The 22,673-nt window shown below is 35.0% G+C and overlaps 3 protein-coding genes across 7 annotated transcripts in view; 1 reads left to right on the plus strand and 2 right to left on the minus strand.

The window, feature by feature from the left end:
• Nucleotides 1-3,025, minus strand: LOC106116847 (PWWP domain-containing protein 2A). The gene is made up of 3 exons (XM_013310892.1): nt 2,636-3,025; nt 1,249-2,551; nt 1-904 (listed from the first exon to the last, which is right to left on the minus strand). The coding sequence occupies exons 1-3, from the start codon at nt 2,785-2,787 to the stop codon at nt 746-748; spliced, it is 1,614 nt and encodes a 537-aa protein (XP_013166346.1). The 5' UTR covers nt 2,788-3,025; the 3' UTR covers nt 1-745.
• Nucleotides 3,026-3,321: 296 nt separating this feature from the next.
• Nucleotides 3,322-11,189, plus strand: Sfxn2 (sideroflexin 2). The gene is made up of 9 exons (XM_013310432.1): nt 3,322-3,416; nt 7,408-7,568; nt 7,870-8,040; nt 8,493-8,694; nt 9,673-9,751; nt 9,825-9,912; nt 10,222-10,347; nt 10,680-10,727; nt 10,948-11,189. The coding sequence occupies exons 2-9, from the start codon at nt 7,411-7,413 to the stop codon at nt 11,057-11,059; spliced, it is 984 nt and encodes a 327-aa protein (XP_013165886.1). The 5' UTR covers nt 3,322-3,416; nt 7,408-7,410; the 3' UTR covers nt 11,060-11,189.
• Nucleotides 11,190-14,150: 2,961 nt separating this feature from the next.
• Nucleotides 14,151-22,673, minus strand: part of LOC106116725 (uncharacterized protein DDB_G0284459) — a 65,283-nt gene continuing 56,760 nt past the window's right edge. For all 5 annotated transcript variants that reach the window (XM_013310687.1, XM_013310688.1, XM_013310691.1 and 2 more), the window contains exons 2-6: nt 17,433-19,893; nt 16,605-17,242; nt 15,757-16,072; nt 15,021-15,363; nt 14,151-14,611 (exon numbers count right to left, since the gene is read on the minus strand). In XM_013310687.1, coding sequence (XP_013166141.1) covers nt 14,200-14,611; nt 15,021-15,363; nt 15,757-16,072; nt 16,605-17,242; nt 17,433-19,893 — 4,170 coding nt within the window. In that variant the 3' untranslated portion in view covers nt 14,151-14,199. The remainder of the gene's footprint in view (nt 14,612-15,020; nt 15,364-15,756; nt 16,073-16,604; nt 17,243-17,432; nt 19,894-22,673) is intronic.

Here is a 22,673-nt window from a genome sequence, read left to right on the forward strand (position 1 = left end):
TAAAGAAAGTAAATAGGTTTCAAAAAAACTTTTACATTAAAATTAAAAGCAGTAGGAAATTTTGCCATACTTTTACAGTAGAAAATAGAAATGTTGTACAGAAAAAAGATATTTCTGATTCCAATTAATCCCTCTTCTGCTTATCGCATTCCTTTCCCATCCTTTTACTACTATAAAATGGGAAGGGGACTGAAATTGAACCTTATTTTAAACATCTCACTTCTCCGATGCAGAATACTTCATACCTGTCTCGCACAACATCAAAGTATTTGATTGGTCGAGACAATTTATTTGGAAATAAATGTTGGTTCATTTACCATGGGTTTCTGAGACCAAAATCCTAGTTTAAAACATAAGATTGATGGATTGGATGATATATTTTTTACAGATATCTAGGTTTCAGAAACCTATGGTTAGTAGTACACGACAGAAATAATATGACGATGACAAAGACAAACATTATCACTGATTAAATCACATATTTATATAAGAAAATTAACCTAAGTGTGAATATATACTGTCAACACACATTATTGCTATCTCTATATCTTTCAAAGAGAATAACAAAGACAACAATATACAGATACTATGACATTGCAAACTCACCTTAAATGGTCAATTAACTTGTGCCTACGGAATTATCACATCAATTTCAAATTCGGATACAAATACTATCTGATGAAAATGGTCACATCTTAACAGATGTAACTCTTTTCATTGAATATAGAATAGACTACAATCACAATTATGAGAACACATCAATAGGTCGTGGGGAGACTGTGGTCAGGTTAGCGTGTGTCGGGCTGGCCAATGGGTCCATATGAGATTCTAATCTTCTTGCTTCAATGGTAGCTTCCTTTACAGCTTCTTTGTATGCACCTTTTTTCTTTTTATTGAATCGTATCTGGAAATTAAATATTATTTTATTTATTATATAATAAATTTACATCAAGGTCTTGCTTTGAATTAAATGGTTATTTATAGTTTCTCTACAATGATAGGAGTGAATATTCAAGTTAATTAGTCCACAATTTTCTTTATTTACTACATATTTCTATTGTTAATTGAGCATCTCATAAGTTACATGTGAAGGTGTCAATTTATGGACAAATTTACGAATATTACATCTATTTTCCTTTGACAAAATATTCTTTGAAAAGGAAAATGAAGTGTATGTAAATATTGTACATTTAACAGTGTTCTATATGATAGGAAGCTGGCTAATATCAAATATATAGAAATATGCACCTTATAATCTTCTAGAAATGGACATAAACTGTCAAAGGGCATCAAAGATGATGAACTTGATGCAAACCAAGAAACATGAGCTCTGGAAGTTTGTGTGACACTCAGCACTCTACCCGGCCACCATGGGAAACCAACCACCTTCCCCCAAACTATATCACCTGGTGATACCCTTAATAACTTTCCTCCGATACCTTCCATTGAGTTTGCAGGGAAATCTGGAACTGTTTCATTTTCCAGGTCCTCAGAATCAGTCTCTTGTTCAGTTTGTTTTTCATAGGAATTGCTGCTCAACCTACGCAGACTAATAGACAGTTTTTGTTTCAGGCAGTGCTCTTTTATATTACTAAAATAGTCCATACTGTCATCACTTTTGCTACTGTTTTCATCTCGTTTCTTTGTCACTTTACGTTTCTTCTTGTGTTTTATTTTATGCTTGTGTTTCTTCTCTAATGGATCTGATGTTGGGTTATCTGACATGTTATTGTGAGGTGACAACGCACCAATGTGTTTTGGGGAAGTTGTGTTGCTTTCTTCATCTTTATCTGAGGTATTTATCTTTTTAGCTTGTTTTTTAGCTTTCTTTAAAGCTTTTTTAACAGCTTTGGAATCAGGCTTTCCCATATCACAGGACACACCTGAGTCTTCATTATAGTCTCCGGTGAGTGGAGGAATTTTGACCACAGTGCCCTCGCCTTCACCAAAGCATATCTTTAAAGTCCGCGCGTTGGAGAACAATGAATTAAATGACGCGTCATTATCTTCCTTTAATTCACTATCATCACAGACATTATTATGATCAGAAACACTAACAAATGCTAACTCACGTGTAGTCTCACTCACTTCCGATTTTTCACTTTTTATACTTTTTAATTTTTTCTCACTTGTTTTTAAAGCACTCAGTTCACTTTCCTCAAGCCTTGTTAGTTTAGGTATTAGCATGCTGTTCATTAAATATTTTTTCTCGACCTTCTGTTGCCCGGAGCCATTTTGAGGAGTGTCGTCACTGCTGTCTAGTTTCCGTTTTTTAGACACGTCCACATTTTCATTATTTTCGTTGCATATCCCTTGGCAATTCGAGCATAGTACTTTCCTAGGCCTTAATCTTACCGTCATCTTTTGTCTAGGCTGAGGCTTACCCTTGGGTCCGAGTTTCTTTGTCTTTTGGCCATCCTCATCTCCATATTGAGGCTCTTGGTAAGTAAATCTTTGACTAACGGAATGTAATTTTTCATCTTTTTTATCGGTGGATTCAGTCTCTTTATTAAAAGCTGGATGTAGACTATACACGCCAAAAGGCAAATTACTGTAAAAGAATGAGCAATTAGAAGGAAACTAGGAATTCTTCAAAAATCGACTAATATTTCAGAAGCATTATTCCAATACCAACCCTTTACTGGAGTCCAAAAGCACACCCTGAAATTTTTTATCTTCAGTACAATACGACACAACTAGTAAATCGACCAGTGCTTCCTCAACATTTACTAATATTTGGGAATTCTTTTGAATCATCATATCGGCTGTTGGCACGACAGCCGCCATATTCTTTTCTCAGTCCTTGGCCATAGAGTCTTCATTGTACAATATTATGAAAATAGAATAGACAGATCATTAGAAAAAAATTGTGCCCTTTGTCCTTACTTTAAAAAGATCGCTTTTTATCCTGAAGCCCGAACAATTCAAAAGAACAAGGTCATAACTAGAAGATCGTCGACTTATAAACTCTCAATTTACTACTACATTTTTATTTATGTATACAAGAGATTAAAATGTTTCAATTCTTAATATAAAGGTCACCAGTTTTATCATACAAAATTAAACATGCACTGTTGTGGAACATTCCACCACTCATAATAAAACACAGCATACAATAATCAAAGTCTTCTCAAATAAGTAACTTTGATATTTGATAATGATCAATGATGTCAGTGTAAACGCTCCTTTAAAATCATCGTGAACTGCTTTTATAACGTTATAACGATTACTCTACGAAAATAACTGTTATTTAGCGGAACCAAAGACAACTTCATATCATATGGCTTTGACAGCTCATAGCTTGACAATTTCTATCTGACAGTTAAGTTCGTGGTGTACAGTCGTTTTTGATTTTGCGATTTCGCAAATTTGCCGTTTTTAAGTTAAAAGTACTTAATACGACTAAATAAAACACAGTGAGTAATTATCTTTCCATAACTAATGGTTATTTATTAAGTTTATTTCTATACTTTGCTACTTACATAATCTATGTTAGCGTAAAATAAGATATTGGTTTCCTTCCTATTATCGTTTTTTTCGGCCTAAATTAAATTCAAGGATTAGAAATTATAACAGAATAATAATATTAAAATATTATAGGATAAAATCTTTTCATATACTGTATTCATTTGGAATTTCTATCATTCTATTTTCTGTCTCAAATCCATAAAAAAATTATATAATTTAAAATAACCGAATTTTAATCCTATATAAAAATATAAGTAATATATGCAATTTATATCAGAGGACTTAACACACTGTAAATATGTTAATTTATATAACCACTATCAGTTTACTGTAAAACATGATGAATGTCCTTGTACTCAATTTAAATGTTATTCTTGTAATTGTTATGCCTGTAACAAATTAATGTATTAATCTCCATTATTCAAATATATATCATACTGTACATAATGACAGAAGTAATAAACCATGTTAGAGTCATAGATCTATTTACAGGATGATTTATTATTTGAGAAATAATTTTGAGCAATGAGCCAATTACTTTATCAATTAAAAAGTTGTGGTTTTTTATCTTACTAATATATTAATGTGAATGTTTAGACGGATGAATGTTTATTTGAAGGTATCTCCAGAACGGCTGTATGGGTCTCTCTGAAATTTGGCACAGATTTAGAACATAGCCTGGAAGTACACATAGGCTACTAATTAAATTTATTTTGATACAGCGTGGACGGAGTCGTGGGGGACAGCTAGTGTTAACGTAAATCTAAGCTTAGTAATTATCGAATAATGGTTTTGAATATCTCTAGAAATATAAAAAGCCTTGCATATGTACCGTTAAATTAAATAACAAGAGATAATGTTACAATGTTTCCTTTAATCACACTACTTTGTTCTTGGCCATTTGTTTGTACACACGAAGTGTTTTTACATAATCTTTTGATATGATAATTGTTATATACAACAAAATATATTGAATATTAATTTTGTACATGCTAAAAGTTACCTTATGTAAAATCAGACCTCCTAATCTTTTACCGCAATGCGGTTACGTTTTGCGGTAAAATTTTTAAAAGTTAAGAAATGTCAATTTCAACAGTTACAAAATTAATTTACTCCTAAAATCTACGAAAATTCAAATTACATTTGCTCTTTGTCAACTTATGTGGGATACTTATCTATTTCAAATTATTCTTTCGCGCCAAAAAGGTAATTGGGATTGCAACATTTTTGGCGCGTTATGTCAACGTCACAATTTTGTTACTTGACGTTTATTTTTTTTAATTGATTTATGAGGTAATTACAATATAGCATATAATGCCACACAGTTGTCACGCTCGTATAACATTTTGTTGAACAATATTGCTAGCAACTAAAATAGCTATTTATATGCTAATCCTTTAGAAATAGTACAAGTAAAGTTAACTCCATTATGTTTAAAACAAAGAAATAGAGCATTGACGTATGAACACATGAAGAGTTTACTAAACCACAATGACACTATTATAAGAATCGAATGACACCGTTCGCGACACCAATCTTATTTCTTACTAATATTATGAATGGATGTTTGTTTGAAGGTGTCTTCACAACGGTTTAACGGATAACGATGAAATTTGGCATAATTATAGAACATAGCCTTGAAGAACACAGAGGCTACTAATTATTTTTTTTTTGTAATTTCGCGCGGATGAAATCGCGGACGCGGATGGAAAAATAGAAAATAGTTTCGTAATGGAAAGACACTTTAAAAAAAATTGTGATAAAAATGCGGTTTTCGTGTTCAAAACTAATAACGGCTATAAATCAAAACATAATAAAATGCGTTGTACAAAAATATGTTATCGATAAATGTAAACTATCGTTTCATTAATGAATATCTTAAAATGTCTTGTATTAAAATCATTGAATTTAATTAATTTTTCTTCATATATTGCACAAAATACACGTGTAACATTAATTTTATATTTATGCAGTAAAATTAGGCAGGTTACACACGTTAAGTTTACAAACTTTAGCGTTGGTGGTGATGAAACTATACGAATACTATGAAACTCGGTTATCGTGTGCAGGGCCTTATAGGCGACATTTACGGCGCCTTCTTTATTTAGTGTCCGGGGATATGTTGCAAAGATACCCTATCTTATGGAGCAAAGCAGGTGCCCCTTGTGCTCTGCGCCCTGGGCGGTGGCCCCACCTCACTCTACTACTGAACGTCTGCATAGCTAAGAATGGATTCAGCTAAAATGCGATTCTCAGGTTTAGCTTAAAAACTACAAACCTAATTATAAAAATTGCTTTACCAATAAATAAAAAAACTTTTATCAGCCAGTAACATTTTTTTTGTCTTGTATGCATTAAAAAAATGCCATATATGTAGATGGAGTTTTCTCATTCTATGCGTATATGTTCCTATATTTATCGAATGAAAGTTTATGATTAATTTCATTTGTTTGAATGTAAATGTTAACACGGATAGATAAGATACATGTTAATTTATTTTTTACAGTTAGGTCTACCTTTCACTCATCTTTGTTAATAAAACTGAATACTTGTTTTGAAAACTTTGTCTAATGTATGAAAAAAAACGTACACTGTTTCTCTTTCCGGCTTTTAGTGGTCACTGTAATAACATAACATCCTATTGAATAATCGTAGTCAGGTATTTGATACTATGTTTACTTTTAGAATATATGTCGTCAATTTTTAATTTAGTCATCATCATACGTCCACCTGAGGGGCTCGGAGCCTACCCTAAGTTAAGGGTGATTAGGCCATAGTCAACCACGCTGGCCAAGTGCGGGTTGACTTCACAAATATCTTTGAATTTCTTCTCAGATATGTACAGCATCACGATGTTTTCCTTAACCGTAAGAACGTCGGATAAATGTACATATGTAAATCGGAAATCGAAAAACACATTGGTACATGGCGGGATTCGAACCCAGGACCTGCAGATTGCAAGTCAAGTGCTTGACCACTGAGCCACCGACGCTCTGTAATTTAGTATATAAACGGATTAGATTTACAATCCTTTCATTTACTTATCTTTATATATATAATTCTTCTGTGCGTGTGTATGTCACTGAACTTCTCTCAAACGACTGGACCGATTTTGATGAAATTTTTTGTGTGTGTTCAAGGGGATCTGGGAATGGTTTAGATTCACAATTTTGTCCGCTGGACAATGTTTTTTTTAATTAATTTTTAATTTATTAGTAGTTGTTGATTTTGGAATGTTTTACATTGGATCCGACAGACGGCGCTACCATCGCAGTGTCAAATTTTAAATAATATTCGAATTTTCAAATTAAAGACGTGTAGACAGGACAACGTCTGTCGGGTCCGCTAGTCTTATATAAACATTGCACCTTGGACTTGTTATTAAATATCTCAAGAATATATATATATATATAACGTTATGTATAACGTTATATATAACGTTATGTATAACGTTAGCTTATGTCAATATGATAACAACTTGCATATCATTAACATAAATTCTTATCTTTGTAAGAGTAAATACAGATATTCATTTCGCGAAATAAGAGAACAAAATCTTTTCTATTTTTTATATAGGAGAAGTGGGCAAACGAGCAACGAATCGCCTAATATTATTTGATCCGATGCCCATGGACATCCGCAACGCCATAGGAACTGCAGATGCGTTGCCGGCCTTTAAGGAAGGTGTACGCTGTTTTCTTGAAGGCCCCTAAGTCGTAACTTTCTATTTTTGTAAACTAAAAATAATCTTTGAACAACAAACATATCGACAATGGATTAATGTGCGCCGATTTTGTGGAAAACCTACTTAATTAATGGACATAAACTGATTAGACGAAACAATGTAACACTGTAATTTAACAGAATATAAGTTCTCCCCTGCTCAAAGTAATGTTCCTATGTTTTTTCGTATGCACCATAGAGTTTTATTGTCCATAGACAATGTCTTCTGAGAAGAGGATTGATATAACACAGCCACTGTGGGACCAGAACACGTTCGTGGGTCGGTTCCGGCACTTCGCCTTCATCTCCAATCCCTTGCTCACCTTCGTGCCGGAGAAGCAGCTGTACGAAGCCAGAGACCTATATATGAAATATAAGTAAGTATAATTAAACTCAACAAAACTCTTAAAGTTTTCTTTAAAATGTTAAAGTTTTTTATAACTGTAAGGAATAGCTGATTTCTTCATTACTAGAAAATATAGTTATCACTGGAATAAAACCCTAGAGCCTTAGCTTATTTATAAAACATTTTTTTTTCTACCTAATTGTCTTTGAAATTGACGTCTGACTGACTGTATTTGGTTATGGTTTTTTTTTCTTTTTTTATGAAAAGGCTTAAGTTAGAAATTCGTAGTTACCATACTCTGTCCGTTTGTAGCGAGCCTTACTTGCCCACAGAGCAGGTGAGGAGCCAGAAGGGACAACGATGTCGCAGGTGGTGCGCGCCAAGCAGCTGTACGAGTCAGCCTTCCACCCGGACAGTGGCGAGCTGCAAAATGTGTTCGGCAGGATGTCCTTCCAGATGCCTGGCGGTTGTCTGGCCACAGGCGCCATGCTGCAGTGGTACAGGTCGGCTCTTACTAATAACAACGACCTCTAAATATATTTATAAACTAGCAGTCGCCCGCGACGCTGTCCGCGCGGATATTTAAAACTTAATGAGTAGCATATGTCTTCTTCGAGACTACGTTCTACATATGTGTCAAATTACATCAAGATCCGTCAAGTCGTTCCGGAGATGCCTTCAAACAAACACCCATCCATCCATCTATCTATCTAAACATTCGCATTTATAATATTAGTATGACATACTATGTCTTAACAAATATACCAACATAACCCTATTTGTAACGCGACTTTGTCCGCGCGAAATTAAAAACAATCGGTATGAATACTAGTGTTAAGTGCTGTGTGTTATTTAAGATTATGATAATAGAACATAGCTTGTGCCTAATTGTCAATAACATATATCGAATCGTAGCAAAGTTATCACGTAAATATATAAAGATATATGTATACAGATCAGCAACAGCGGTGGTGTTCTGGCAGTGGGTGAACCAATCGTTCAATGCGCTGGTGAACTACACGAACCGCAACGCGAACGCACCTCTGACCACCACACAGATGGGTGTGGCGTACGTGTCCGCGATGACGGCCGCCATGTCCACTGCGCTCACTTTCAAGTTTGTTATACAGAAACGTGCTACTAATCCCATATTAGCGGTAAGTATTTCTGACTTGACTATGGCCTTTTTTTCAGAGAGGAATGCTTTATGCATACCCCGCGCCCCGGGGGGGACGCGGTAGTTATGTGGGATTCTCCTCCATAGCGGAGGCATACCCACTTAACATCTCTGTTCCTCCAACGCATCGGGACGGGGCCACGGGCCCGATTTCGCTTTCCTACGCGGCCCCGTCTGCGCCAGCTGCCGAGGCAGCTCCCTCTCGGGGAGTTGACTATGTCCTAGTCAAACCCAACTTAGGGTAGACTCCGACCCCTCAGTGGGGATGTATAGTGAGCTGATGATGATTTGTGACTACAGGGCCGGCGTTAAGTTAGGGATATTTGGCGACCGCCCAGGGCGTTACACTGAAATGGGCTCGAATTATACAGTGTCATATAACCCTGGTAATCCATAAACCAAGTCACTAATGTATGGTAAAAAAAGAAATCTAGCCCAGGGCGTTAGTAAGTTGTTAATTACTAGTACTACTAAAAATCTTCGATGCTCAAAGCATTTAAGGTTGACAAATTATCTTTTTTATGTGTCCTTTTTACTATTGTAACAGTAAATTTTTGTAAGAATGTGAAAATTTTATTTTAAGTATATTTTTTGGACTTTAATTATACTTTCGTAATCTAATTTTTTTTTTAATATTAGCAGATTTTTTGTATATTTACTAATATTTCTTTTACCATTTCAACTAAGCTTTAGTCTTGTGCTAGGATATGGTTTACGATAATAGAATCGAATGGCGGGATTCGAACCCCCGACCTCGTGATCGGATAGCCGTATCCTTAACCATTAGGCTATGGACGCTTAATTAATTTTAGACATTATTTTTTACCAAGACAAGTGTTAGAATGATTAGTGAGGGAACAAATGTCGACATTTTAGTAAGGCTAGTGTTGCGCCAGTACACCGGCACAGTTTCGGATTTTCTTCCTAACTTTATAAAGTGTTTTTCGTCTCGTTGCAGAGGTTCGTGCCGTTCGTGGCGGTGGCGGCCGCCAACTGGGTCAACATCCCTCTCATGAGACAGAATGAAATACTATTAGGTATTTTACTGAACTAATGAATGAACATGAATGTCTGAACATTACTTTAACTGTATCTGTATTGTTACGTAAGGTCTGGACGTGACAGACGAGAGCGGCAAAGTGATAGGCAAGTCTCAAGTCGCGCCCATCAAGGGGATATCACAAGTCGTCACCTCCAGGTGAGTTTATTCTACTTTTTTAATTTTATACTGTTTACATATACGTAATATTTAGTATCAAAGAAAAATAAATCTTTTCCTACATATTTTGTATTGAGGTCTTTGGATTTTATAGCTTTTTCACGCGACTTTGTCCGAACCGAATTAGGAAAAATTCCAGTAATAAATATATCCTATGTTACTTAACGCATAATGCAGCTCTCTGATCACAAATTTTGGAATTAGGTGTTGTAGTTTTTGAGTTTATTCGTTACATAGAAAACTACTTTATAATATGTGTATGGTGGTGTGTGTGCGTGTGTGTGTCAGGATCGTGATGTGTGCGCCGGGCATGCTGCTGCTGCCGGTCATCATGGAGCGCATCGAGCCCAAGCCCTGGATGCAGAGGATCAAGCGAGGTCACATCCTCGTGCAGACCGCCATCGTCGGCATGTTGTGAGTATCATACTGAAGACAATAGTTTACTCCAAAGTCAAAACTTTAATGAAAAGGTTAAATGGAAATGAAATTGAAAAGAATTACTACGTGAAAACTAAAGGGGGAGAGGGGGGTCTTGGCATGTACTACGAGTGGTCACCGAGGGGAGGGAAACTAAAAAAATAGGTCTCGTAGTATGGGTATGTTCCCTAAAGTTTATTCAATAGGTTTAATTGAAAGGTCTTAGTAATATATATTTTTTAATTTTACGATGTCTGTAAATTTATCACCTAGAAATATATATACGACCTTTTATTACATTAAACATGATTTTTTTTTGTATATTTCAGCCTAACATTCATGGTGCCGACAGCGTGCGCTCTCTTCCCGCAGAGATGGTGAGTTTAAATTCATAAACAAGAAAAATCGTAGTAAATCGTAATTTCTTTCTATATTTCTTTCCTATCTCTATTTCTTCAAAGAGAATGAAAAGGACAGCAATATGTTCAGATGTTTCTATGGTTATTCTCCTATAGTAAAGTTCCGACAAATTACCAAAAGATGTGTTTAACTTCTCTTTTCCATATTTCAATCTCTTTCTCTTACGTTCTCTTCCAGCAAACTCTCAATAGATACCATCAAGCGATTTGAAAAGGAGAACTATGAAGAAATATTAAAGAACACGTCCGGCAAACCGCCGCAGTATGTTTATTTCAATAAGGGATTGTAAAAAATAGTAAATAAGGTTACACAGAGCAGTTGAATTAGTTTAGAAATGCAATAATTTAACAGTAAGCAAATGTTAAGATAAGGGAACGTACGCATACTACGTGACCCGTTTAGGGGGGGGGGGAGCGGTGTCTTTAAAATACTACGCTCAGTCTCAGAATCTGGGGGTCTCAGATTTTAGTCACGTACTCGTTACTTGTTTTTTTTTCATAATACATAATTCACTAGTAATTTAAGTACGCATGCAGTCTTAAAAAACTTAAAAAAAACTAAAAAAACGTCACGTAGTAGGTCACGTAGTATAGGTATGTTCCCTAACTGTCGAGGAAATTTATCTCCTACCCTTAACTTGATCGTAGAATAATTTTAGATGGGTACCAAATTTAATTCTCTGTCTGTAGACAACTAGCGCCTTCTTGATATTATAGTACAAACGTCAAAGCAATATTAATTTTAAATGCAGTATTCGATTGCTTTTATTAACTTGAGAATCGTGATTAAAATCATAGATGTGTTTTAGGTTACATTTTCGAACTTTTCATTTTAAAACTAAAAAAGATGTATTTAATTCTATTATTAAATAGTTGTAAAAGAGCAATAACACACAAAATATTTATTAATTGTTTCAAATACAAATTTATTTTGATGTTTGTATGTCAAATTGTTAATCGACTGTCATGTTGTTTGACATTTTTGTTAGTGTGTCTATTTAAGATAGATTAGTTTGACAACTGACGCCTATAAAGTATCGAATTAATTTTGTATGAGGATAAATGTTGTACTTAATTGATGTTATAGTGTCGGAGTGTACGCGCATTACGAACAACTACGAAGTATCGAGAATCGGTCTTGTAATAATAGTAATAGAACAAATAAATACTATTTAGAATTGATTACAGATATTTAGCTATATCTCGAGCAAATAATTAAAAAAAAAAGATTAAAAACATTTCTTTGTATTTCTCAACATCTCAATCTTTGGTTTTATATTTTATTTTTCTACGTAGTTTTTAAGAATACAATTGGCATAGAAAGAAACAATTTAATTTGTATTGTAAATCAAAATCAACGATCACGAAATATACGATTGCAAGTTCTATGAAAACAACCGAAATCGAAAATCCAAAATTTTTATAACCGATTTTAATCAACCCATATCTAGTGAATTGTCAAACTTATCTATCTTAAATATATACACTATAGTGTTAAAAATCTTGACAACTGGCCTATAATTTCCACTGAGAAAAGGTTTATGCAAAATTTGCATTCTTTGGTTTTTTTTGTGGCAATAACTTTAAAGTGAAAAAGTACGTTTAAATTACGCCTTTTGCTTTTTTGTTGCGTGTTATTTTATTGTGTTTTTTTGTTTCCAAAGCGCTTAAAGTATTATTAAATATTTGTTATTAATTACAATAAATGTTTTTCTACGCAACAGTATATAAATTTAATTAAGATTATTTTTTCTAAAATGTCAATTTTAGATTTTTTTTTGTTAAAAATGGTTCCTAATTCATTAAAATGTAAGCGTATGTTATATTTGCAGATGTTTATATGATTTTTTATAGAAAAAAATATGTAAGAATCTTATAAAACTCTAGTTTATTCTTTTCTATTTTATCTTTTTTCTGATATTCAATTAGGTTCGGGTAAATAAAAAAAGGTTACATTGTTACTGTTTTAAAATAATTTATGCTTAAGAGTATCATTTTTTATATATATTTTTTAAATTGGAAAATGTTTTATAGGATATTTTTGTTCTCGAATAGATTTCTTAAATTATTTTTTTCGCAATCGCGTACGAATTTATCCTGTACATACATTCCGTTAATATAAATGAATCTAATTTTGTATTTTTTCATTTTTTTTGTGCTTTTTACAGATAATTTGATTCAATTATTGCTTGTTTATTTTTATCTGAGATTTTTCGAACAAATAAAATATTTTTTTAATATTTTTTTAAAGAAGTTTTTCCTAAATTTATGGCTGGATATTATATTTATTTTATAATCTATAATTAAGTAAAAAGTGCTATTAAACTAATCAACTTTAAAAGACAACGCATTTTATAATCTGTATCTGTCTAGTCTTTGATATTTGAGATCGCTCAATTTTTTTTGAACTTATATTTTCATATAATTCTTTTTGCTTGTTTTTTTTATGTTGCGTTTTAGTTTTAAGATTAAAGTATAATCTGGTACTTGTGATGGTGAGTGACAATAAAATCGTTATGAAAAAATTTATTTTTTTCATTTTTTCCCAAATGCATTTCATATTTGATGCTGCTATGGTGGTTAGTTCGCAGAAAATGTTTATATGTACATAGGAAAAAATGACAAAACAGTAATAGTTCAAGAAAACATTAGGGGGGGCGTTAGTGTGCTTTCCAGTTAGGTAATATATTCCATTGAGTAATACTTTAGTATTTTTTTCATAAAATATAAGCAGATTTTAGTCAATATCCTAATATTTCTTTTACCATTCAAACTAACTTCTATGCTTATGCTAGGACATGGTTGATAATAGTCGAATTGCGGGATTCGAACCCCCGACGTGATCGGGAATCTCTCCCTTAACATTTTCTTTATGATTTCAGGAATTTTTAAAAAATAAAACTTCATTTATGATAAGAAACATTTATATTCGATGAATATTTATAAAATAAGATTAAACATTTTTGCACTGAAGTCGAATCGAGCACTAAAATATTTATAATATTAAAATAAATTACAATATAAATTTACAATAAGCTTGTGTATTATACAAGATAAGGCACCGGAATATTATGAGTATACAAAACTTTAATATGAACATCGTATTAGGTTCCCTACAAACGATTTTTTCTTTCGATCATATAATTTCTATCAATTGAGTGTTCCTAATTTTCTCAATGGAAATAAAATATTAAAATACGATAAGTCTTAAGGTGCCTACTATTTTATTTAAATCTAAATATGGATGCCTTATATCTTTGTGCGTCTATCTACATTTTACAATACCACATGCGTCATAAACAAACCTGATATAATCAATTAACTTCGTTCAATTTTTCGAATCCGGCTCGAAGGACCATACATTAAAAGTAATCATAAAAATATAATTCATAACGGCATCCATTTCAAAACTTAAATAAAATATACAAAATTAGTATACATTAGCTTTCTCTAAGAGTACAGACGCGTCGCACATTGCTTTCGCTGTGGATCTCACCAAAAACATTAGATGCAGTTGTTCGAAAACGTTCAACTGCACTCTTGTTCTAACAAGACCATGTAAAACTGTCGCTCGTTCTAAATCCAACCATCTCTGAAGAGATAGTTCTCTTTCTTCAACTGGAACACCTTGGACGACATCCAAAGGTCCCCATAACATAAATTCCAAGACAGATTTGGCCTGATTCAAGGAGACAGCTCTCTCCTCTTGTAGAACTTCCTTTAGCAATGGTGTCAGCTTCTCTCCCGGCAGGAGGATGTCGACGGCCATTATCGCGCATTTGCACAGAGAACTGTGATGTTCACCTTCGTTCGACTTACCGTTGTTTATCTCGTCACTCAAACTGAAATATAAAATGATTTTTTTTTAATTTCAATTAACTTTACGTATACAAATGACAAGGGAATTTAGTTATCTTTCTACTTGCTTGGTTTTTATTATCTGACTATCATAACTGCATGTATTTAAAATGCATATACTTTGATATCACTTCAACCATATTATTTAAATACTAGCGGTCTCCCGCAACTTCGTAATCTTAGTATTTAAAAAAGCAGCTTTATATATATGCCCCGGAGCTTTAGCTACCTCTTCGTCAAAATCCCGATAAAATTGGTCTAGCCGTTCTGGAGATTATCCAGAACAAACGTGGCCTAGCGGACGGACAGACAGACAAAAATCTAAACCGTAAATTCGTAAGAAATTAGGATTAATTTTTGAGTTTAAATTAGCTTCACAAAATTAATACTGACCCTTGTAAGACGCAAAGTCTTCCATAAGAGTTAGTCTTCGGCGCCCAGAGAGAGTTGAGTCTGTCATCAGGCGAGGGCAGGTTCAGTGTGCTGCCGTGAGAGGTGAGGGGTTGGATCTCTTTGAGCGAAATGAAGGAGGTGAGAGCTTCCGATATCTCCTCGACACCGCGCGCCTGCAGGCACTTGAGACCGTTGATGAGCTGAAGTAACATGAATATGGCCTCGTGCGTCTGCTCAGTAGCGACGAGCTGGTGGTCTTTGCTGTGACCCTCGCCGCTGTGCAGCGACTCCCCGTATGACTGCAAAGTGTCTACCTGCGCCTGACCTAACACTACGATTGTTGCTGGAAGAAAAATGGTTCTGTGAGAACAAAGTTTTAATATCTTGGAAGTTTAAAGTTGTAGTAATTTCATTTTAAACTATATTATGCAATGGCTTCTTTACACTACTCGTAATTCTATAATTATGACTACAGGTAGAGAATGGTGATTGTCTATAGGTCTAGAGATAGTAAATATTATTCAGAACAAAATTATTTAGCTTAAGAATGTGATTCAAAACACTTAAAGTGATGAAGACACAATATTTTACAAAGTTTTTAGCCAACTAGGTTACGCAAAATTTGGCTATTTGCCCATATAACAATGACAACACAAATCGAAACTTAAGTTAATATGTATTCAAAGCTATAACTTATAAGATAAACTAAATCGACGTAATTGTCCAAAACACTCACCTTGCACCAGATCATCTCCCTCTTCCCCGAAATGCTGTAGAGGCACCAGGTCACAGAACTCGGTGACTGCGTTCAGGCTGAGGGTCGGCTGCAGCGATTGCTGGCACACCATTTGTGAGGCCAGCTGCTCCTTGTACAGCATCAAGGTGACCTGCACCGGACCCTGGTTGGAGTTCCACACTGCAGGATGAAAGACTCGCTTGCCCGCTCTTGTGAGACCTTTACTCTGAGGTTGAATTGTGAAGTCACTCCAGCGTAAGTTGGTGCAAGCTTTAAGACCTCGGAGAGATGGTTGCATTGTAGCACTTTGTTGTACCTGAAATTTGTTTTTACTACGTAAATACGAAGATCAGATAGATTAGGTTTAGCGAGTCTGTTTGCATTCTTATTTCCTAAATTTTATACAAATTTTGTTTTGACGATTTAATTTTAATAATCATTGATTCATTTTGTTATTATACTAAGTCCCAGTTATATTAATCGTATAGTTTTTGATTTGATTGATTTAAATTTGATTATAAAGGATATGCGGAGTGTATGCGGGCCCCACATCCTTATACAATTGTAGACTCTACGTAGTACACGATAGTTGTTTAACACAATGAATGCATTTGGAAACAGCTTTTTACCAATAAAAACTCAGAAAACATATATTTAATTGCAGTTTGTATGTACCTATAATATTATAAGAAGAAAAGATTTAATTGCTTCTTTCGGTTCAATGCAAAAGCTTTGGAAATGAATACAAAGCTCTTCTATTAGTTAAGAAGCATTGCGTATTTATATATTCGTCTTTACCGTTTTGAAATTAGGGGATGCAGATTAATATTACAAATGGCAAACGTTACCTGTTCTAAAACCTGTGCTAATGCTTCGTGGTTAGCTATAACAACAGCTCCGTAGTTATCCTCAAGATTCTTGTGTACAATACTCCTGCCTTTCCTCACTCGTAGTTTATTGGTGGTGGCCTTTGGTGTCATCTCATTTTGGTAATCATCGTTCGTAGATCCATCCATATTGTCATTCGAACTGTAAAAGCTGTATGGTGAGTATATTTCTGATTCTGTCTCGCTTCCGCAGTAAGGGATGGAGGATCTGTTAAAACTGTTGTTATATTTGGGATATTCGGTGTTATTGTCTTCGTTTTTGGTATCAGTTCTGGTTTCGATTTTTGGTTCTCGGGGTTTGATAGCAGCATCGCACTCAGGCGAGCTTGACCGAGCGTGGTGGACGTATTCATAGTCACTGTCGCTGTTTTTAGCTGAGTCACAAGTCTCCTCGTCGTATTTGCCGGAATTGTAGACGTCATCGTAGCTGTTAATGACAGTATCGTTTGTAGCTTGGACTAGTTCTTGTGGTTCGTCTGATTCGTCTTTGTCATCGTCTAAAGGTGTTCTACGTTTCAGAAGCTCCAGATGAGATTCACGTTCGCGCATGCTTGCTGTTCGTTCGGGTTTTCTCGGCGCAAGAGCTGATCTTATCTCGCCTGGAAAGTTAAATTGTTTACATTTGAATTCAAAGCAACAGATTCAATAGTGGTACTTAGGTCGTGTTACAAATTTTAATAATAGATTAACAAAATGTTTATGTTATATCTATATCACGTTTCATTATTTGTGACTATAGTATATTTGTAAACAGCTTTTAATACATTATTCTTATAAAAAAATTCTTACCTAAATTAGCGTAGATGCTATCAGACTTGGATGCTGCAGGCGTCCACGCTTGTTGCTTCTGTTTCTTCTGCAATGCAGCAGATTTGGGCGGGGGAGGGCGTGCTGGGATCGGTGCAGGTACAGCACTGGCGTCCTCGCTAGACAGCCTTGGCGGCGGCGGAGGCTTGTTTACGATCTTTGCAGGCTCTGCGTCAGTCGCTGAGCTAGACCCGCTGTAAATTGACACGTCGTCGTGACTCATGCGACGTAAACTTTCCGAAATTTCACAATTCGATTTCACCACTTCGACGCTTGATCCGTTAATGTCCAACGGATGAATGATGACAAGTCGCGGTTTCGGCTTCGGTGCCAGGTCGTATATTTCCTCCGTCTTGTGCGGGGACACTTTCGTAACGGTCGCCACACTTAATTCTTTCTTATCTAAATCTTTTGAAGAACCAATGCGTAATAATTTCTTGATCGAAAACTTATACTTTCCTTTGCGCTTTTCATCTAGAAGTAAATTATCGTGAGAGAGGGATATACTCCTTCTGGGAGCCGGCTCGGGTTGCAAGTCTTTCTTTTCAATGTCTTCAACGGTTCTGGTTTTTGGGGTCGACGACATTACGGCTCTTTCTCTCTTCTCCATTTCTCTAACGACTGGAGAATCTGATTTCATATATCCGCTTGGATTTCTTTGGTACAAATTATTTGGGAATTCCTCTGTTGGAGATAACGGTGGTGTCGGTGCCTTTCGTTTGCTAAGACTATTGAGCGAAACGTCGCTGTCTTGTTTCGTAAGCACTGGTTTCGCATAATATATGGATTCTGTTTTTTGTTCGTGTATTTCTGAACCATTTTGTTTTTCTTCGCTTACATGTTTACTCCCTTCTCCGTCTTTCTTTGTGGAATGAATTTGCATGGTTTGATGGGATGATGTCACAGACTTCTTAGTTGTTTGCTTTATAACTGGTTTGGTTGGTACTTTCGGTTTTTCTGGCACAGTGGGCTTAGATGGCATAATGTCGGTTATCATTCCGTGTAGAAAAGATGGTCGCGGATCCATGGTAGGTATTGGACTGCTGGGCAGAGCGGGTGCTTCACTCGGTTCGTCAGGATCCGCTCTGCCATCAGGCTCGCCGGCTAACTCCCTACTTGCCTCAGCAGAGAAAACAGTATCGGGCTGCTTAGGTATAATCGGGGGCATATCTATGATCGGAGTCTGAAACGTGCTATAGCCACTACCAGCTTTTCCATCGGCTTTTCGTAGGTGTCCAATAGGAGACATCTTCATCGTTTTTTCTGATTCGTTAAACACCTTTATCTTAACAGTTTCCTCACATTTGTGCGTTTCAGAGAAATGTCCGCTATCGTCATTATCAGAATCGGTACGTGCGCTAAAACTGTCATCGTCCGATGTCAGTGAATTATTAGCGGTAGAATTTAAAGTACCGACTGCAGAATCTACACTACCGCTTTCAATGTTTATTTTACAAAATTTGAATTCTGACCTACTTAAGTTTACTTTAGGTCTTTCCTGTGTTTTAATTAAGGGAGATTTTCTTACAATTCCATTTTTCCGCGATTCAGACATTTCTTTCTTCTCCACTTCGTCTTGCATACTTTCTTTTCTTTTTTCTTCGATAACAGTAGGCTTATTGTTATCCTTGTGGTTTAAGTTAAGGTCCGTGTTGCTCATTCTATTTTGCTGCAATGTCTCTGATATTTCTTCCAACAATGATTTCTCTGTGCAAATGCCTTCAGTAGATCGAACACTTTCTGAAGCAATTATAGTCTCCGATTCTTTAATATAAGACGTCAGAATAATATTAGTTTTGTAATTATTCGCCGCTTCTTCCGTTTGCGTTTCATTTATATGAATGACAGCGGGTTTTCGAGTATGCGTCTTAACATTTGGGCCTTTATTCTCTTGGCCGAAAGGAGTTACGGACACCATTAACGTTTTCTTCTTTCCATCGGAATCTGTTTGAATTTTGCCAAGCAACAACGAAGTATAAGACTTGGCTACCGAATCTCCCAATAGATTTGCTTTCACGGTATTAAAGTCTGTGTTAGATTTTGTAATTTTGTACAATTCTCTTTCCTCTTCTGTGTCTGGGAATACATCTTCGTCGTCGTTGTCTTCTGACATTTCGAATTCTTCTTCGTCAGACCAATCATCGCCTCCGAAGCCAATCACACTGCACACTTCTTCTGGGAACCGAACATTACGCTTGTTCTTCTTCTTTGGAGTAATCTTTAATATACTCGGTGGTGTTTTCTTAAAGAATGTACTTCTGTTTTGGAAGGGAGTCGCAGAATATTTGCTACCATCCGTCGTCTTTTCCTGCTTGACGTGTTCTTCTCGTGATTTGAAGCAGTTCGAGCAGAAGTCTTTCTTCCACGCGTTTTGCACGAAGCTGTGACATACTGGTGACATTTTGCTCTTCGTATAACGTCTGTTGATCACATAACCCGCATTCTGGAAACAAAGAAAAAAGTAATTTAAAATATTTTTACGTTTGAATTATGGTACTAGGAATTCAGATTTAAACCAAAGAATTATTTCTAAATATTCTGTGATACTATAGTTTGTGGAAAATTGGTAATAGTTATTGTTTATGCGATTTTATAATCATATGGTACGTGTATGCACTAGGCACAGCGCGAGATTGCGTGCAAGCGCGTTAATCAAATCTTATATAATTACACAGTCACTTTAACACGCCATATTAGATCGTATAAGGATTATTATTATTTTATTCGGTAATTAGATAATTAATTAATGTTATATTAACTTTATAAATGTAAAATTTAGGTTAGTTATATTTGCAATATAAGAATCTGCTTTGTCATCTGATCTGAAACAAGCTACTTTTTAGTCGACTTCAAAAAGGAGCTTCAATCTTCCGTATTTTTATATGTAACGCATAACTCCGACATTGGTGGTTGTTTTAATCGAAACGTTTTGCTTGCAGGTGGGTCCCATTTTTTAAACGATTGTATGTAATATATAAAATTTGCTTTCTCCGCTACCGTTCCTGACTTATACTAGGTACAGTTAGCATGTCATGACGCTTTCTCTTCAAACATTGCAATGTCAAGTACTTTACATATGAATTGACAATTCACGCTAAATATATGCATGGCAAAGTGCCGATGGACCGTGAAATGTATGTTGGTTACAAATGTCTTATTGATATAGATATACTAGATGTGGTCCAAAACGTAGATTGTTAATAATCTGTTATCAGACCCAAACTATAGAATGAATATCTTTGTTGGCAGACACTGTGTACATAATAGTTTAAATTAATTAGCAATACCTTTAGGAATAGGCTTAGAAAGAGATTGATGGATTATTAGGTAGACTTGATTAAATAAGGAGACTGGAATGAAGGAAGATAGATCGATCTGGAAGTCAACTCGGGTGTATGTGGTGAGTAAGGTTAGAAGAGAATGATGATGATTTTATCAAGCAATGTAATACAAAACAAATAAATGTAAAGCTGAAATTGCCATCATGTTAGACAAAGTGAAACTGGATTGTTATGCTTAGTGTAGCATTCGTTGCGCTATATTTGGCTCGTTCACGTACCGACACGTGTTGCCGGCTCAAAGGTCTGACATCGACTGACGTCCCCTCTCTCCGGCATGTACTTATGGCGTGTACGCTCGAGACAAACAACACTACGTTTATGCATACACTACACTTAGGAATACTTATAAAAGTTTACGAGCTGTTTATAAAGCTTTCGACAAATAAAAGTATTTTGTCACTTAATAACTTAAAAAAGATAAAAAGTATATTTTAATGATGATGATGTCATGATACGATAGTTTACACATTTATTATTCCACTAGCTTTTAATATAAACAAGTTCTTCCAGTCTATGTTGTACATCTATGTAAAATTTCAGCAAGATCCATGCAGTCATTCTATAACTTCTCACAAACATGAATCTATGGAACATTCGCATTTACAATATTAGTATAATTTGGAATCAATTGTTTGTAATCAAGACCTTCATGTGATATCAATTTCAAACACATGAGATTGATTGACAATCAATATCTGCCATATGGTGGCAAGTGAATGAATGACAATTAAATTTGAATCTTATGATTAAACCTGAAGGCATAATTTGCAATGTAACATAACGCTTTATCATTGCTGCAATAGTAATACATTATCATATGTGGAAAAAATTTCTACATCAAATATTGTTATTTAGACTTTGGCGGACTTTTAAAGGTTAGCTTATGTACAGTCAGCGTCATATAGATCGTAACAGACAAGATATGCAAATATATAGGTACATCAAAAGTAATCAATTATATCGGTACAACAAAAGTCCTCAAAATAATAGATACATTCACCCTGCTCAAATACATCGGTACATACACAGCGTCAAATATATGAGTACATGCAAGATGCTCATAAATATCGTAGCAGCCACAGCGTCATAAGTAACGAAGCAGTCAAGGTGCTCAAAAATATCGGTACATTTGACAAAATTGAACTCTATCTCTATATACTTGTGATACAATTTGGAATAAACTACTTCTGTTACATTCATTTGACACTTTGCATCAAACCATTTTTCAAAATTTACTAAAAGTGTTCGACGCGGATGACAGATATTAGGTAGATAAAACCAACATCAAATTTAAGTTTGTCATCATATATGCTAGTTTGGTCTCGTGGCCTTACCGTTCGCCGCCGTTGGTACGTAAGGTCGGCGGTTCATATCCCAAGCCACTATTTTTTTTTTGATATTTAAACTTTTTAATTTTAATATCGAAGCACATGTAATTAAACTCTATCGCCGTAGTTATTAGGTACTTTTTGATATTGCCTTGGACTAATGAGTTTGACCGTTAAAGTACTTTTCTATTTCAAACAAAAATGAAGGAGATAAAGCGATGCTATTGGCATGTAATTTGTTTATTACTCATGTTTGTTAAACTTGTACCGGTAAAAATAACACTTTTACTTTTACCTTTTACTGATACTGATTATATTTAAGAAATAAAGAAAAAAAACTGAATGTCAATATCCAAACTACATCAAATTTTTGGTCGAATTGTTTGCAATAAACATTCCAGTGTGCGTGGGCGCGCACACATATGGAGATAACACTTGTACGTATAGTTTCCGCGCGTACCATTCTTAAAACCCGCAAAGACAATCCACGCTCCGACCACTCACTTCATCCGCGATGGTCTGACCTAATTGTTGTTAACTTTATTTAAATTTCT

This window comes from Papilio xuthus, unplaced genomic scaffold, assembly GCF_000836235.2.
Source record: "Papilio xuthus unplaced genomic scaffold, Pxut_1.1 DF827714.1, whole genome shotgun sequence".
Classification (NCBI taxonomy): Eukaryota; Metazoa; Arthropoda; class Insecta; order Lepidoptera; family Papilionidae; genus Papilio; species Papilio xuthus.